The sequence below is a fragment of the Euprymna scolopes genome, chromosome 19 (genome assembly GCF_053919585.1).
Source record: "Euprymna scolopes isolate OS-2025 chromosome 19, ASM5391958v1, whole genome shotgun sequence".
NCBI classification, from domain to species: Eukaryota; Metazoa; Mollusca; class Cephalopoda; order Sepiida; family Sepiolidae; genus Euprymna; species Euprymna scolopes.
In genome coordinates, this window is record NC_136500.1 from 46,465,787 (window position 1) to 46,486,187 (window position 20,401).

Below are 20,401 nucleotides of genomic sequence, written 5' to 3' on the forward strand. Positions count from 1 at the left end.
GCCATGAGAGTGATGGGTTCTTAATGAGAGCAGGCAATCAATTAATTTGATTAACGAATGGGCGATTTTGTCGATTTCAAGGACAATAAAAGTATTGGAAGTATGAAGTATTCATTGATCCTTATTAAATTCCGAGTAATGTTGGGTTTCCTTGCTAGCATACACACACACACACACACACACACACACACATATATATAAGAGAAAAGAAATTAAAACTAAGTTAAAATTTACAATTAAATTCCTTGTTTGACTGAACACTCCAAAAAGCAATTTTCCAAATCCTTATTCTGTGGAGTTTCAAAGAATGCTATTCTTCTCATCAGAGGACAGAAAGAAATCAGCAAATTATAATTGTAGCAATGCTAGAATTTGCTGGTTAAGGCATTAAATGGAACTGCAAATTATGAAAGCCACGCAAAAATGTACATCCTTTAAAACAGCATGTGAAAAAATGCAGGAAATGTGGAAAAAAAAACAAAAACAAACCGGAAATAAAATTGCAGCTTGTATGAAGATTCTTTCAAAGGTAATCCGAAAAGTAAAAGATAATTCTTTAGAAAGAATCCAATAGTCAGAATTTAAAATCCAGTAGAGTAAAAGTAATCAAGTTGGAAAAAAATTCAACGCAATTCATATTCATAGAAATTGTTCTTGTAGTGAGTGTAGCAGTCCAAAGATGGCCAAGTTGATATTCAGTTGAGTGGATTCGAGAATTAGAGAGAAAGAAAAGCCAACAATCATCGTATAACGATTTGATCACTGTCTGTCTGACGTAATGAACATTTAAATTAAAATGTTTAAAATTCAACGCTATTTCACACGGTTAATAGTAGCCGAATGGATACGGCCTCCGCTAATCGAGCCAGAGATGTCTCGTGTCGCGGGGTTCGAATCGTTTGACTGGTAGTAATCGTGACACCCTGCACTGAAGAATCCCGAAAGGATGAAACACTAGTGTCTGTAGGTATTTAATTATTATAGTAAAAAAATAATTATGACAGCCCCTTTAAGAAATTCGTTTCTTATCGTTGAGCACTTTCAGTTGAATTAAAAGTCGGTCAATTTAGCTCTTATGCGTAGATCATCGTATAACGATTTGATCACTGTCTGTCTGACGTAATGAACATTTAAATTAAAATGTTTAAAATTCAACGCTATTTCACACGGTTAATAGTAGCCGAATGGATACGGCCTCCGCTAATCGAGCCAGAGATGTCTCGTGTCGCGGGGTTCGAATCGTTTGACTGGTAGTAATCGTGACACCCTGCACTGAAGAATCCTGAAAGGATGAAACACTAGTGTCTGTAGGTATTTAATTATTATAGTAAAAAAATAATTATATATATATATATATATATATAAAACACTGTTCCTAGCAATAATAGCTTTCTAATAAAAATCAAATTTACTTATTCTGTTAACTAATTTCAGCAATTCTTTTGTGAAATTCTAGTACATTATGCCAACATTATATTATTTTATTGTACATATTGAGGCAAATAGTTTTTACGGTGATTAATATGTTTTTGCAAATTTCAGGGATGGCCAGAGATAACATGTTTCTTTTATTTTGTAACATGACTTAAAATCACTAAACGAGGAACAAAAAGAAATTATAATAAAGAAAATGCCTAAAGGGGCCTCCCCTTGTGTAATAAGTTGCTGTATGGATTCTGTAAAAGGATTTTTGAAAAACAATTCCTCAAGGAAGAATCGGCCGGATGCTGGGATATCCAAGACTGTCAACAATAGGGATTTGAGGAATTGAATTGCCAACTCTGTAGAAATAATTGGACGATCAAGCAAATCTATATCAGTAGCAGCTAAGTGTCCTGACGTACCAAAATTTAGGGGAAATGAAATTCTTCAAGAAATGGCTTCGATTAAAGTTCCACTTACAAAGTCTCCTCTTACACAAAACAATTGAGAATGGAATCAGCAAATAAATACATGAGTATGGATATGAGACCGAAGCAACTCTTGGACGATCTTGGCAAAAGGATGGGTTTATTTCAGAGATGAGAATCACCATCATTTGAGATGACAGCAAAAAAGCAGAGGAGTATCTTTAGAGCTATAGATTTGTTGGTCCTATAAGAGTATCTGAATTAGTAAAAATGATGTCTCTTGCCTATTGCAATCTCTTAAGAGAATCTCTGATACCTTGGCTAGATGACAAATTTTGCTCCTCTAAAGGATTTTGTTTCTTATGCACGACAATGCTCCTTCTCATTCTGCCCATATGATTCAAGCAATTCTTAGCATCTTTAGTTACCAAAAGTACAAAGTTGATAGTCTGGCTTATATGCGCCTCAGATTTAAACCTAACAGAAAACTTCTGGTCTATTATCAAATGAGATATTTATGCCAATCAATTCTTGTCTAAAATGAAAATGAGAAAACAATATTGCAGAAATGGCAGTACTACGAGTCACTTTTAAAAAATTAACTGATTCAGACAAAACTTTATGAAATTATACAGATCCATAGTACTTATATGTATTTGTTCATCATATGGATTATTACATAGTTGATTATGTTGTGCGTCTAGTGGTTATAATGTTCCTCTTTTCTTACACATATGGCTGGTGTCTCTCTAGTGTTTAATAAACGTATGTGTTGTAAAGACAATCTAAAACATATCTATTATATAGTTGTGTGTGTATATAAAGTGTTCATCTAAATCACATGTACGGTTTATACTTAGGGAAGCAGGTATATATATATACATATTTAATTACATAGTTCACAAACCTAACGTTTTGTATAGTTTTTCTTTTTTTCTGGCAGTTGTTTTCTATCATAAAGTCCTGTAATGGAAGACGTTTTCCTCCAATGAAAACCCATAACAACAAGTTGTATTTTTATATCGCCTTTATTCGTTTTTATGGGTGATCCCTTTTCTCAAAGTCGGCATGCTGTATCTCTACATTTTTCTGGTATGACCACTGGAATGCTTCCGTGGACTTCCCCGTCTGTTCTCTGGTGTGCTCGAAACTCTCTTACTAACCGTTAACTTAACTCTGATTCCGTGTATTTCCAAACTATCTCATTACGTCATTAACTCCACGTGATCAAAAACACAAATCGGATGATCAACTTTTGTCATATGTTTATGTTTGTTAATATTATTTTCATCAAGTTAACATTTTTGGGAAATATTTTAACATGAATAATTTTATCTTTAAATATTTCACTTTGATAACATTTTTTTCTTATTCAAACGTTATTTTTTTTTATCAAAATATTTCTAACCTAAACACTAACAATCGGCCAGTGAGAGCCAATAATGCACAGCAATTATATAACAATTGTTAAATACAAACGTCATTCATCTTTATTTTATTTATTCCTTATTTTCACCAATAAACGTTAATTTTAGTTGTTTTAATTGAAAACCTATTACCATTGATCAGTAAATAGTCAGTGATTTAAAAAAATATTTAATTTTGCAACTATTAAGTATGAGTTTATGAATATTTTTTAGCAACACCTTTATAATAAATTGCTTGATTGATTACCTGTGAAAAACTTTCCAAAATTGAGCCAGGTAAAACCGAAAAATAACTGCTTTTGTTAGAAATTCACATACATACATAGGTGTGTGTGTGTGTGTGTGTGTGTGTGTACACATGACATTTTACATGATTGCAGTAGGAAGATATTCTTCAAACTTTGCCCGCGACCATCTCAACCACTTAACTGAAGATTTCACTTCTTGTTTGAAGGAATATCAATTTCTCAATCGTCCTATGCCCATTCTCTTTCAAAAACAATGAGTAAACTTTGAATCATTTTTCATTCAGAGACTATTAATCCCAAAGCAAAATATTTTTCATATCAACGTTCTAACGTTTGGAATTTGTTTTATTCCCCAAATATTTATTTACATCAAACCAGAGCATTTACCTCTTTTTCCCTGTCATTATTCTCTGTCTCCTCCAAAAGCATTTCTGACACGTTTCCCAGATTAGCAAGTTCAACATGCCTCACTTCTAGATCTATTTCTAACCACAGTTCCCAATGATTGTGTAATGAATGCCAATAGCCTACTCAGAAATGCAAACAGACAAAAGTTTATAGAACCTAGAAGTAATTGTAAGAAAGAAATAACACCAGCTAAGAGAGACACAGAAATTAGGAACTTGTGATTTCTGGAAAAAGTACAACAGTGTAGTAAATAATAGGCAATCAACAATTCCACCACTATCCAACAATCATGAGGTTGTTTGCACGGCAACTGAGAAGGCTAACATAACTTGCCAGTTGGTTTGCCTCAAATTCCACATTGCACCCAGCAAACCACTCCCTCCCTGACTTTCGTTTGCAGACAGACGCCACACTAGATGATCTGAAAATCACCTCTTCTCAGGTGCATGATATCATTAAAAATGCAGACAACTCAAAAGCATGTGGACCTGATCTCATTCTAGCTTATCACCCATTAGCCTCCTTCCTCTCTTCGCCAAAATATTTGAGTCCATAACTAACCAAGCTCTAGTCCATCACCTTATAGTTGTTAAACTTCTGACTGACCAACAATATGGATTTAGTTCTACAGCAGATATCCCAACTGTAATCTCTAAACCTACATACCATACACTGGGCAAAACAAGTGAGAGTAGAGCGGTAGTCCTAGATATATCTAAAGCTTTTGACAGGGTATGGCATGATGGTCTTCTCAGGAAAATCAGATCTTAAGTATTCTTCCAGTGATACCATAACATAATTAAATCTTTCTTAAATTAAAGGAAGACCTCCAGTCTATAGTGGAATGGGGAAAAAAGTGGATGGTCACATTCAATGCTGCCAAGACTAAGTTTGTTTCCTTTAATAATTAAAAGAAACCTTTTCAATAGCTATGACTAAAGATACATTACCTGAAAGTACTTCTTTCAAACTCCTTGGCTTAACATTCACAGGGAACATGAGCTAGAACAGATACATTGACAGCATTGCCAAGGCTGCTGCAAAGAAGGTGGGCTCTCTCTACCGTGCTAAAAAGCTACTTACACCTGAAAATATCCTGTATCTCTACAAGGCCACCATTCGCTCATGTATGGAGTACTGCTGTCACATTTGGGCTGGTGCATCTGCTATTTCTGGACAGAAATAACAACTTTCAAAAGAAAGTTGTCAACCTGATAGGTCCTAAACTGTCATCTAAGCTTCAACCTCTGTCACATTGACGAAATGTTGCATTCCTCTGCTTGTTCTACAAGTATTTTAGTGGTGAATGGTCTGACGAACTACAAGCCTTTGTACCCTTTCGACATAAATACCCCCAACAAACAGCAAAATCCCACCCCTACACAGTAGAGATGTAAGAAAGCCTTCTACTCTAATAGTTTTTTTCTCTAGAACTGCTAGACTTTGGAACACCCTTCCAGGTTTCTGCTCCCCCAACTGTACTGACATGCAGAAGTTCAAGTGTAATGTGAACAGACATCTCGCTGCTCAACTCCCTACATAGTATCCCTGCAACTTATATCCCTAATAGTAGCCCCCTACATCAAAGTAGCACTGTGCTTTGTTTGGGGTGAAAATGGAAAAAAAAGAAACAAGTGAAGCATGCATGGTCCCTCGTGAGTGCACAGTGAACGAGGAATAAAAAAAATGATTAAGTTCAGCATTGCCAACCCCCATTTAGTCCCCAAAGTCCCCAGGGGGACATCAAATCCTGGTGAAAAATCAACAAAGGGTGCATTTTTAGGCCTTAGCATATGTAAATTTAAGTTCTGCACCATACAAAAAAAAAAAAAAAAAAAGAAATGACTAAGTTCATCATAATAAAATGAAAGATGAGGAATAAAAATGATACATAACTTTATCATATCATCAGAACAATAAGGAAAAGTTAAGGGGAAATTTGAGAAAAACTTTTTTTAGGTTATGTTAAGCTTTGACATGCCATGACCTAAAGAATTTTTTCCTCAAATTTCCCCTTAACTTTTCCTTATTGTTCTGGTGCTATGATAAAGTTATGTATTACTTTTATTTTTCATTTGATATTTTATATATATATATATATATATATATATATATATATATATATATATATATACATACATACACACCAAATGTATATCAAATAAAAAAATTAAAAAAAAGACCAATCAATATCTTGCAAACACCAGTAGCTCAATATTTAATATAATAGAGCTGAGTATATATGTATTTTTGTAATTCAAATCAGGTTCCAAATAAAGAGTATACACAAAGGCATTCAAGTTGTTTACTGCTGTTTCGAGGCAATGTGTCTTGCAAATCATATAATGAAATAATTTATTTTAAATCTACTTTTATCTCCCATGCTGAAAAGGAGATTAAAATTACTTTTAAATGACAAGCGATTTCTGGGATTATAAACTGCCAGAATATTTTGTCTCTTATTGTTTTGGTTAAAGAAAATATATTCATTAATATAGAATGAATGAATTAATTCTATATCTTACCGAGGTATTTGACAATGAATATATTCTTGTGGTTTTTTGCTTTGTTTTTGGTGGAAACTGAACTTTTATGGACATTGTTGTGGCTTGTTTTTCTGGATATGAAAACTCTATTCTTATTAAACTCGATGTTTAGAAAAGTTTTAATGTTTCATTGTGTAACTTAAAATAAACATTACTTTGAAGCAGCTGTAAAACAACTTTAATACCTTTGCGCATGCTCTTCATTTGGAACATGATTTGAAAATGATTTAAATAAATATACATAAAACATTTTTTTAAAAAAGGCGAGATTTGAAAAATGAAACCATCGAGTTTTTTGGGGTTTTTTAAAAGTTTATTTAATAAATCTCACATAGGCCAACATTGTGAATAATTAAGTCAACAACATTGACTAATTTTTTTTATTTTAAATAATATTTTTTATTTTATTTTAATTTTTTAAGTTTAATTTATTCTATAATGTTGAGCAAGGCACACAACTAGACATTTAATATTAAAAATATAAAAAAATAAAAATAAAAGTTTTAAATGTTCAAAAACTTGACACCAAAATATTGAAGGGGAGTGGGTAAATGGAATTTTCTTCTGCACAATCTACATTCGGAGAAATGAAACGGTGAAGAAAAACAAAAATCAAAGAAAAAAACACAAATGAACATAAAAAATAATTGCCATCTTCCATTTTCTGGATAACAGCTGTGGAATGAAAGACACCTTAAAATAAGTAACAACGAAATTGTTCAAAAACACTAAAATTAGCAGGACCCAAGACATTCAAACTTGACAAATTATTTCACGATTTTAACCAAGGGGCCAAAAAAAAAAAAAAAAAAAAAAAAAAAAAATTAAAAATATGAAGTTTAAGAAACAGAAACTATTTTTCCCAGGTTTAGTAGTCAGTGCCTTTGCTGTTTCTCTCCCATTTTTTTTGTCCTCTCCTGTCCTTAGTTTCCGTATTCTAAGTTGTGTAGAGACACCCCACACATCCAGTTTAACTCCAAACAACTGGCCAACAGACCCAGGGCGGGGATTCGAACAATACTCATGTCTCTTCTAGACTGGAAAGAGATAGAGAGAAAACAAAAAAAAAGGGGGTCAAAAAGCAGTCAAATTTTGGGGAGTGAGAGGGAGGGTTTAAGAAATTTAAAGAAAGAAAGCTAAAAAAAAAAATAAAAAAAAAAAATATACAAAAGCAAAAAGAACTTTTGAAAAAGAATCAGAGATTCAATAAAATGACAACTTCAACAAACAAAACTAATGTTTGTATTGATTTGATTGTTTAAACAATTATTCTCATCTTGGGTGTTAGTGACATAATATTTTGGTTGATGAAATCTACAACCTTCATTGGGTGTAAGATCCATATCTTTTTCAACTAAGGAAAAGGGGTTAACTCTATTGTAAGAAATCGGACTGTGGATTTGAGGGTGTGTCCGTAAATTAAAAAAAAAAGGTCAATTTTCAAGGCTCACTAGGGTATTTTTTAAGACTTTCTTATGATTCAATTTTTAATCGAATCCTTTTGTTAATATTAGAGAAAAAATGTTTTGCGAAACCGTGGATAGACATCTCACATATGTTTTCGTTTTTGTTTTTTTTTTTTAATTTTTTCTTATTGTCGCCTCCCTTGCACTGTTTTTAAAAAAAGAAACAAAGAAAAAAAAAAAAACACACACACGCGTGATGTCAAAACATTTTTTCACTAATATTAACAATTAACAAAAGGATTCTAACCCCCCCCTTTCCTTAGTTGAAAAAAAAAAAAAAAACATACAACGAAGGTCGTAGGTTTCAACAACCGAAATGTTGTGCCAGTAACACCCAAGATGAGAATAATTGTCCAAACAATCAAAGCTATACAAACATTCATACCTCATCTCAAAAATTCAGAATTGCATACAAAACTAATATTAAACTTGAGGCATAACAAAGAACAAAACTAATTTTAAAAACTGTAAAAGATTACAATAGCGTAGAAAAATTGGAAAGATTCAGATTAGCTATTTTACTCAAGAGAAGACTGAGCAATGATTTAATTGAGACTTTCAAATTAATAGCATTTCTAGCGATAGTGTACATCTGTATAATAATTCGCATGCGTCTTCGTTCGTACATAATCACCTTTCACAACCAATAATAAAAATGAGATCATCCAATCACCTAAGATAAAATGAAAAAAACAAAAACAAAAAAAACAAAAAACAAAGAAAGTAAATGAGAAATATTAAATGTCACTGGATATCAAAAATTTAGTGTACACTAATAGAAAATGAATTATTCCCAAATCTAATATAGTGCAATAGAATTCCTATGTAATAATAAAGAAAGAAAGAAAGAAAAAATTATCGCTACTATATCAGTATGTCAGGCTAGGATCAAAATGTAGTTCTGTTCTCTGTCAAAAAAGCGTGGAGTGATCAAAAAGTAATCAGACTAATATTTATTAATGCACGAATGAACAGTAAATAGGCAACCTTCAAAATATGGAGAGTGATTACAATAAATATTAGATTAGAAATAATCTGTGGAATCTCCACAGGTTACATCCAGTGTTTTTTTTCTTTTTTTTTTTTATTTCTTCTCAATCTGAAACATTTGTTCAAAAAAAGAAAAATCTATAAACCAATTGAATTTAAAAAAAAGAAAAAAAAAAAGAGCAATGTATTTTTGGTACAAGTTATCGGGTCAAAAAAGCAGTAGCATATGCCATTGTAAAATGGAAGTAGGTGAATGTAACAATATATATATATAGCAAGAGGGTTGAAAGAATTTAGATTAATCTTTGCATAGAGGCCTATCAGAGTATATAGAGTTCAACACTTAAGGGTGGAGCTTAACATCATAACAATTCAAGACAAAATAAGAGAAACATAAATATAGATAAACTTATTTGTCGGTTTCATTAGGAAAACAGGATTTATTGAGACTGCCGAGAAGCTTTAGGCTTTGAAAAAATGTCTATAACTGTTTTCTTTATTGAACTGACAAATAAATTTATATATATTTATCTTATTTTGTCTTGAATTATATAGCATTTTTGAGAACTATTGGATGAGCTATTTAATAGAGTTGGAGCTGCATATGGATACTGTTATTGTAAATTTTCTATGCATTTTTTTTTTAAATTAAAAAGTTGTCCAAATAATCATGAAAAAATAATTGTACAACTTCAAACCACATTATTTTGGGGGGTGAGATGGGGCAATGAGGAAGATGGTGGAATAAAAGATTCAGAGATTATTATCACTCATTTTAGATTACGGCATTGAAATCAAAATGATGGATTCCTAAAAAATTTATTTTAAAATTAACAAGAACAACAACCTAACTTTCATAATATTTCAAAAAAGCTAATTTTGTTTAGGAATTTTTGGAAGTGAGGATTAATAATTTATATTATTTCGATTATTTGGATTACTGTTTTCACAATGTTTCAGCCACTGTAACTTCCAACCTGTTTCAGATGTGTCTTGTCGAATTTGAGAATCTAGGGAATTTTGAACGGTACTTTTTATTTAACCCAACCTTGTTTTTGTTTTGTCAGCCACGATCGAGTAGAAGTCTTAAACAATTCAAAATTTTGCTTTTTGTCCCTCATAACTTTTTTAAAAATCAGCTTTCAAATAGTTTCCTCAGACATACAAGTATGATTCAGTTTTACACACATTTTTTGAAGAAAAGTCAAGTTCAAAGATTATAACTTTATTTGTATCATAAGATGACAAAAAACAGTGATACAATTCTATAAATATAAAAAAAAAAATCCAATGTTCTAAGTCGTCATGATACAAGTGAATACTGCAAGTGAAATTTAACTCAATTATTAACACTTAATATTGTCCGTACTAAGGATTAAAACTTCAACTTCCAGAAAAGTTTAACTTAAAAATGCTAAGTAATAATCAGTTTTATCTGTTGTGTCACAGGTTCAAGCTACCACCGTGGGTTAAATAAAGGGTTCTGTTCGAAATTCTGGACAGATTCCTAATTTTGACAAGACGCTTCTGGAGAAGATCAGAGGTCACATCAGCCAAAATGTTGTGAAAATAACATCCAAGATGAAAACAGTAATCTGTATAATCTGACTTTGTAACGTAAAGTATATTCATGAAATAAGATCAAGTTCCACTTCACAGGAATGGGGCTTATCTTTTTTTTTTTTTTTTTTTAGAAAACTTAAGAAATTTTGTTGAAACATTGTACAGACTGAAGCATAACTATATCTCACATTTTGAGTGACATGCTACCGGGTGTAATGGTGGGAAACAGGACTCAGTCAGTAGGCAATCAACTTTTGGCACAACAAAACAAACAATATACAACAAATAACTTGTAAAATAAAAAAAATCATAAAAAAGAAAATGGATGCCCACGTTCAGCTGAAAGCTTTAATATACAACTTATTTTGCAATAAAGAAAAACTTTTTTAAAAAAAGTTTAAGGAAGTTAAAAAATATACAGATTTTAATGTATTTGGTAACAGTTATTAATTGTATTTTTTAAAAATTTTGTTTAATTTTCGATTTTTCAATTATTAAACATGCGACATAGAAACTACAGATGAAGTAAACTATGGCAGCCATGTTGGATTAATGTTTTTAATATTTTTAGATAAGTCTACATACAAAACTACAAACCAAATTTTCAACTAAAAAACAAAAACAAAAAGCTTTAGACCTGAAAACTGCAGATCCATACCAAATTTTACATTTGGTAAAAGTTATTTGTTTTTCAACTCTTTTTTTTTTTTTGTGTTGTTAACTAATATACATTTTTGCCTATATATATTTTTTTTTGTATGCATGAAAAATCTGAGAACTTATTATGCTGAATTTTGTGTGTTACATATGAAATGTTTCAAAGGCAAAATAATGATTATGTTGTTCTATATTTTTGTACTGGAGTGATAAATGTAAATTTGGCACTCTAATTTGCCAACATCTGAAAGGAACTTGTTTAACATAGCACTGTGTATACACACACACACACACACACACACACACACATATATATATGAGAGAGAGAGAGAGAGAGAGAGAGAGAGAGAGAGAGAGAGAGAGAGAGAGAGAGAGAGAGAAAAAGTTTGTTTGAGAATAAGTTATTAATATTACTATTATTAAAAAAAAATCCCAAACCATTTATATTAACTTCAGACAAAAGAAATAGTTGCAAGTAAAGAAAATATATATATATATACAAATTAATTCAACAAAAACAAAGTAAACAAAACTACATTTTCTCGGACGATAAATATACTTTTCATAATGATGGAAATGTACCAATCAGGAATTAGCTTAAAATTACCTTTGAAATATATATGTGTGTGTGTGTGTTGGAACGATTAATAAGAATCGGAAAAATGAAAATGATTCTTTTAATTGTCTTTTTAATTTGATTTTGTTGAAAGCAAAATCTTCCACTGCTGGTAATAATGATAATAAATAATTTTTGATTTTAAAATAGCAGTAAAGATCTATAGATCATCTTCCATAAGTGTATTTTTACACTTGAGAAAATGTCTGCATATTTAACATGTGTTTTGACGATAATCAGGAATAAATAATAACTATAGTTAAATATTTAGAAATTTATAAAGAATTAGGAATTTAGAACAGAATTGGTAATTTGTATTGGAATCAGGAAAAATATTGAAATCAACCTATAACTAATATATACGTACATAATTTGTTTTTTCTCCTTGCAATTTAAAAAATTATATATATATATATATATATATATATATATATATATATATATATACATACACACTCCTCGAAACCCTATAAGTTAAGGAGATTAATTTTCTAAAGCATTCTTTGTCTTGCTTAGAATAATAAAAATTCTTTGATATGAAACTCAACCACTTCATTTTATTACAATGAGAGTTTTTTTTTAAATTCATTGAATTACAATTTAATATATATATATATATTATTGGAAAAATTTGTACCTATTCTATGATGTCAAAAACGATTCTTATAATTGTTTTTTTAATTTCATTTTTAAACTTAATTTTCCACTTTTAGACTACCAGTGAAATTAAAATTTATAGATCATTATCCCTTGCAAGTGTATTTTTGTCAAAAATATATGCATATATTACATGGGTTTTTATGGTAACCCGAAAACAACAAAACAAAAAAACTTATAACTAAATATTTTAGGAGCTTTAAATGAATTGGAATCCGGAATTTAGAATAGAATCGATAATTGTACCAGAATCGTCTCATCACTAATATGTAAGTGTTGGGATGATTAATCGGGAGTTAGAAATATAAACTTACTACCTAGCTTTAGTCAAATTTAGTTTAAGGCTTTGATTGGAGAAGGGAATCAAGCTGTACCCAGATTTCTCCTGATATCTTTTATTGCTGCATGTCTAGAAAAGCAACCGCCGCTATGATGATAGGAGAGAGTGGATGTAAATCAAACTCATCCATGGAAGCTGCAAATCTGCAATGCTTACATATTCAAAGTAAATTGCGGCTATGACTGGAGCGCACTCATCTTCTAGAGGGTATTATGTTAAGGCTAGACGTAAATATTTTGGTTCTATACAACTTGCCCTGCAAACGCTTGAAATTCTAATCTACCCTACAATTTTAGTCATAGCTAAGGATTCACTTATAGTTTGAACCCGGCATGCCAATCTTGTAGTCTATACTATAACTATTACACCACTTATGCATCTATGCAATAAACTTTAAGACTTTCTAGAATAAATAGGAGAAAGAGTTTTATTATCTGTATAGTCAAGACTTGGTTTATAAATATCTTTGAACTGGAACAATTTAGATTTAAAAAAAAAAAAAAAAAATTAATGTCAGAAATGTCTCCGGTCTTCTAATAATTTTGATTCCTGAACCATACGGATTGATAAAATGTTAATAGTTCTATGCAAGATTGCTACTTCTGGGTTTTTAAATTCAGGTGTGTTTTTTGTTTATATTAGGTTTTTTTTTCTTAGAAACTATATTTTGAAATAACTGCTAAAATGTAAAAAAAAAAAAAAAAAAGTTACATAATATGTACTAAAATGATAAAACTATACACTAAAAATAGTCTTAATTCATAAAAAGTTTACAGACATGTGTTTTGTCAGTATAGGACTCATTAGTGTGGTTACATATTTTGTTAGGTTCAGTCATGCTGATGAGCCATATAAACACAAAGCAGGTGTCCATGGATAATTATATTAAAAAAAAAATACACTGTATAGTTAGTAGTGAAAACAATACTATAACTGATGTTTAATAATTTTGTATATTAATTGATTAAATATCTAATAAAAAATATGAGAATTAAATTTAGCCCCCCCCCCTGTTATTTCGCACACAGATTCATGTTTTTACTTTTAGAAAATTAAGAGTTGCAATTGATAAACCATAAAAATGAAAATGGATAAATAAGATCCATCTGGTACTTGGAAATGAATTAATCTCTTTGATATTATTTTTAATGGAAAAATATTCAATTAAAAGAAAATAAATAAATAACCAAGCTTTTCAGAACGTACGTATGTTGGAAAACCAAGGTTCCACTGTATGATGATCTGCTAAAACATTTCATGTTCATATGTATGTCAGCATCTTTTACACACATTTAAATAAAACAAGATTATCCAATCAGCAAAACTTGTGAACGGTGATTAATTTAATATCTCTAAGAAAAACAGTTCAAACTTGAATCGTTTTAAAATAAATTGTTCCAAAATTCAAATTATGACATTGTAATGTCCTAATTTGATTTTTGGAACAATTTATTTTTGTGTTGTCCCAAATGAATAATACATAAAATGTAGAAAAAAATTATTAATTCTGTGGAGGTCAACTGTGCCAGGTTTCATCAAGGGGAGGGCGATTTGTTAGCCATTTTTGAGTACTATAATTTTTTTTTTTTTGGGGGGGGGGAGGGGGATGCCTGTTCATTCCTTGAGGAATCTATTATATGAAAAAGAACTGTATGTGTCCATATGTGCTGGGCAAGAAACGGAGAGATGGAGGGAACATAGATGGCTAGAGATATGTACAAAGATAATAGTTTTAATAAAAATATGTTACACTTTTGCACCGGGTAACCCTGCTAATTCAAATATAAAAATAACTTTAGGAGAAATGGCAATTGGATGGCACGTTACAGTTTGTGGAGGGAAATTTAAGCCCCATGTGTAAATGTTCTAAACAGCACACTAGGACTTCATTACAAAAAAAAAAAAAAAAAAAAAAAACATTGAAATTAATAAGTCTATGATAAATAAAAGAATTTCATGTGTAACAACCTCATATTTTCAAAGCAGATAAAACACCAAACTAAAAGATTGAGTAACTCTGGTTCTTTCCTACACACACACACACACACACACACACACACACACACACACTATATATATATATATATATATAATGAATGAATGACAAAAGTGTATATTCCAAAGTTCATGATATTAACCATCTTACATTTTATTCCTTTAATTCAGTTGACATTTACAATTCTTGAGAGCATTTGTTTCGTAGCACAAAATCAATTATTATTAGCAACAATCAATCCATCAAAAGGAAACAAAGTGCGTTTCGACATGATTTAAAATCCGAAAATTTGAAGAGAAGCTGTAAATACCTTATAATATGTTTACATTACGCCATTTTGTCATTCATTCATAATATTGCTCTGTAATTACATAAATAAGGAAATTAAAGTATATTTCCACAGAAATATATATATATATATATATATATATATATATAACACTTTGTTTTAAGTACTTTTAGTAGGCCAGGGTTTCATGCTTTTTGTGATCTTCAGGTGGTTGAACACACGAATTTGTGATCAAATTTACGTTTGCTTTTTTAATTCTTTTAAGTACAATACAGCTCTATCTGAGAAGGAATCAAGCATTGTATACAAATTCAAATCAAAAACCAAGTTGGTCAAAAAACTGATGCCAACAGATATCAATAAAAATCAAAAATGGCGTAAATATCATTAAACACAATTGCAACTACTCTTTGGATTTTTTCGAATTTATGTAATCATGTCCAAATTAATTTTTTTTTTATTTCCTTTTAAAATTGATGAGTTCATATTCTTTTGATGAGTCAGGGCAGAATAAATTAAAAAATTGATATAATAATCATATGATTGTTTCTGCACTACGAAACAGGTGCTGTCAAGAATTGAACATTTTGGTATGATGAAAGAAATAAACGGTAAGATGAACATTTTGGAATTTAGAATATAGACTCTTTGTCATTTATGTGTATATGCTCTGTTGTCATATTCAACATACATTGAGCTTCATAAATAAATGGATTGATATAAAGGATGAAATATAATTGAATTAGCATATTTTCCTCATAAACATATATATATATGTGTGTGTGTGTATATGTACACATACACACACGTGTGTATATGTACACATATATATGTGTGTACATATACACACACATATATATCTGGGGGTGCATTAATTCACTGGGAGAGATGCATCCCGAGTCTGTTAAGACATGCATTTAGAAGAAGGTAACTGATGTAATAACTTGTGGTGTACTGTATACTCTATCCTGTAGCAGTCATCTGCACCGACAAAGGTTAGCAGTAATACCAAAAATTGTGGTTGGTTCTACACAAAACCTTCACCACTATAAACAAATCACCATGTGGATTTCTGAGCAACAAGTCAGATGTCGAAATCAATGTGAGAGTCCATAATATATATATATGTGTGTGTGTGTGTATGTGTTTATGTATAAGAAACAATTGATGACAATTCAAAGTTAAATAAAATTTATTTGATCATCAAATCGATAAGGAAAAATGTGAACTATAAAAAACGCTTTAGACCATGGTATTTTGAAGCTTAATGCTTCTCATCAGAAAAGGCCTACAGGACGTCCAGAATCACTCCACCACAGATCCGTCGGGATGCGATAATGAAGGCAGAACAACAACAATCACATCAAGAGGTGTCACAGTGACTGCCATCTCGCAAGAGCTTTGCTAATATCAAAGGCCTTGGATAACCAACACCTGCATTGGTTGAATGAGTTGGTCAAAGACAACAACAACAAGGTTCTTCCAGTACTGAAAAAAGATTTTCCAGCAGGTTCTGAACCCCCTACTCACCACCAGAAAGAGTGGGTAACAATCAACCGGGCCTGAGCAAAAATTGCCAGAACATAGGACAACTTATACAAGTGGAGTCATGTACAGAGTGCTTAGTGTCCCTGTAGCGCCAACATGCAGACAATTGCGCAGGGACTGTCCCCTACGCAAAGCATGTCCTGATGTGAACCTGACAGATGGCTTGAACACTGTCCAATGATGGATCTTGGGATGGAATGCTATGATGATCAGAAGAGAAAAAAAAAAAAAAAAAAAACTGACATAAATACGTTAGCTTAGAAACAAAAATATATATCATAATTACATAGAAGCTGAATATATATAGTAAAGAATAGAGATATGTATAAGAAATATATAAAAGTATAGAATATATATGAAGAAAATTAAAGCAGGTAAAAAAATTACATTATTGAATCATCAAATATTCAAAGACAAGGAATACTAAAATTTTTATTTTTAGGATTATGAGAAAGTATATACTCTCAAGGTATATATTCCATAAACTATAATTTGAATTGTAACAAACATTAAGCTCAATGAAAGCGAATTTTCAACTTCAGAGCATGTATAGCATTGGTGATTATTCCGAATATCAAAAAAATGGAATTAATTGATACTCGCAAATTTGTATTTAAAAATTTTTTTCTAGGCAGACCCCTAAATTTTCATATTATATAATAAATATTTAGTTGTCTACCTTAAAAAAAAAAAAAAAAAAAAAAAAAAATAGATTAGCTAATAAAAATTTATGAGTGTAAATTGTTTACATCTTTTGGCATTTGGAATAATAATTAATGGTGTATATATATATATATATATATATATATATATATATATATATATATATAGATATTATTCCCCAAAACCTCTGGCTTTGATGGAGGGAAGACTAAAACTTGCTAATATGATTTCAAATGATCTGAAATAACAGCAAGTGGAGACTTAATTACAAACTTTTTTGATCATTCCCAATGCTTGTCTACAGATTTGGTGAAATAAATAATGTTAAATCATTTCTATATTTCAATTGATATATTTAACGAATATTTATTTCACCAAATCTTTAGACAAGCATTGCGAATAATCTAAAAAGTTTGCAATCAAATCTTCCCTTGCTGTTATTTCAGATTATTTGAAATCATATTAGCAAGTTTTAGTCTCCCCTCCATCAAGGCCAGAGATTTTGTGGGAAATATCAGATATTTTGTAATTCAAATGCAAAACTTGGATAACAAATAATGATTGACACATTTAATGTGCGACATAAAGGCCAAAATTTACACTTACTACTACATAAATTAAGCTAAAGGATGTTCAAAATAAAAATCTAACGATTGTTGCTTATTTCTAAAAGGTTAAAAAGTGCCAAAAAATAGGCTCTGGATGATAGATGATCACCTTAATGTGTGACCTTAAAGGCAAATGTTACATAACGCACGGCAATTCAGGTCATTACCTTTCCAACGAGCCTTCATTTGTTAAATTCTGACCAATAGTCGCTGAGATTTGGAACTTATAAAATCGCAAATCATATATCTATGAATGAACGTTTATATATATATATATATATATATATATATATATATATATATAAAATGAAAATTACAATTGAATTTACCAAAATGATCCAAGATGGTAAAATTAAAGTAAATTATAAATATTAAAGAATTAATATTTATAAAATTATCTCAACCAGATATAAAAGCTCGACTATCCATTAATGTGTAATCACCTTTTTCTTTACCATATTCCCTCTGCTTAACTTATTTTGTTTTCAAGTAAGATCTTTGACTTACTTGTTGTTTCATCAAATACTTCTGCATGCAAAATCCAATCCTGCATTTTGCTAATTCCTACCCTCTGATGAGAAGGAAAGTATTTCTTCGAAACTCCGCGGATTAAGGACTATCCATTTATCTAGTGTTTCCTTTTCAGATTAAATATGTTTTTAACTCATTTCAAAGTGTTTTTTAACATATCTTATTAATTGTTTGCTCATATATATATATATATATACTGGTAGCCAAAGTGAATATTGAAATGCTCATATCTTTGGTTATATGGAACAAAACTACGTGAAAATTTGAAGGCTTCAGTTTTGCTGCTTAGAGATAAATTTTGCTTAGTTTTTTTTTTTTTTTTTTTTTGCCTGGTAGTCTCCCCTGTGATCTTGCCAGCCCACTAATAATATGGCAGCTAAGTTGATGCCTGTATGTGTGCGTTGAATTCAATTGTTTTTTTAGAGAAGGTGCTTATAAAGATTGCAATAAGTAAGTGCGTCTTCATTCTTACGTTGCGGCAAACTTTTAAATATCTTTTTTTCTTTTTATCAACATATTTTCCTTCACCAAATCCTTTTTCATTCTGAGACAAAAAAACAAAAACAAAACTTCCCAACTTTTTTCTGAATAACATACATTTGTTTGGTGGGCTTCCGCTATTTAAGGGAACATGTGTATTAATGATCTTCCAAATCATATCCTTACATCATTTGTAGACATTTATGCTGACGACACTACCATTTATGGTACCACATCTAAGACAGTAAACGACCAAGTTCTCTCCAATCTGATCTTGAGCACGTAGTACAATGGGGAAAGGAGTGGCTGGTTACTTTTAATGCATCTAAAACCAAGCTTCTCTCTTTACATCATCAACATTCTAATTCACATTTGTCATCAATTGAAATGAATGGCTCTCGTCTTCAGGAGGCCTCAAGTTTTGACAAGCTTCTGGGCTTGACCATTACTCCTGATCTTAAATGGAACACGTATATCAAATCTGTTGCCAAGGCCGCTGAAAAAATGGTGGGATCTTTCTATCGATCCGGTAGATATCTCACTGCTGATGCAATTCTCTATCTATATAAGAGCCAGGTACATCCAAGGATGGAATACTGTTGCCACATCTGGGCAGGAGCTGCTAGAAAGGACTTGTCCTGCCTTGATAGAGTTCAAAATAGACTTCGTAGCCTCGTAGGAGATGTCCTTTTCTCCTCCTTGCAACCTCTATCTCACAGAAGAGATGTTGCGAGTTTGTCTCTGATGTATCGTTATTTTCATGGAAAGTGTTCAACTGAGCTTCAATCTATGGTCCCCCCTCGCCAAACTTTCACAAGAAACACCCGTCTAGCTGTAAACACTATCAATAATTTCCCCCACTCTTTATCTGTGCCTAAACCTAAACATAGATTCCATGAACAAAGCTTCTTTCTTAGAACTGCACGCCTGTGGAATTGTCTTCCGTTTTCCTGCTTTCCGGCTGACTACAATATGGTTGTGTTCAAGTCTAAAGTAAATAAGTTCTTGATGAGCCGTTCCATATAAGTTATCAAATTTACCAAATTTTCATTACTAATGATTACTATATTGACCAATTTGTACTGTACACTCTTTAACCCTTATCCTTGAGTGGCCTCTGGGCCTTGATAATGTGGTGATGCCTTTGTAAAAAAAAAAAAAAAAAAAAAAAAAAAAAAAAGATATACTTCATAAAAATATTAATAAAATATTACGAGTGTGAATTAAAGACATCTACTGGTTTGGAATTATAATTAATGATATATATATATATAATTCAATAAAAGTTTGATGAAGTAGAGAAATGTTAGGGGGCAGGAGATAATCTGAAAATGTTTCAATTTAGCCAAAGGATTTATTGCACTAATTTTGTAACAAAAAATTCTTTGAAAGTGGCAAAAAACGGGGGGGGGGGGAAGAAGATTTTTTTTAATAAAAAAAATTTCCATCAGTGGCAATAAAAATTAAAACAAATTAACTGTTGGACATTTTTTTTTCATCAAAGAACAACTTACCAGT

General features: G+C 31.0%; 1 protein-coding gene across 1 annotated transcript in view; it reads right to left on the reverse strand.

The window, feature by feature from the left end:
• Positions 1-7,300: 7,300 nt before the first annotated feature.
• LOC145303553 (uncharacterized) overlaps positions 7,301-20,401 on the reverse strand; it is a 138,919-nt gene continuing 125,818 nt past the window's right edge. The window contains exon 5 of the mRNA XM_080145058.1: positions 7,301-7,516. Coding sequence (XP_080001184.1) covers positions 7,501-7,516 — 16 coding nt within the window. The 3' untranslated portion in view covers positions 7,301-7,500. The remainder of the gene's footprint in view (positions 7,517-20,401) is intronic.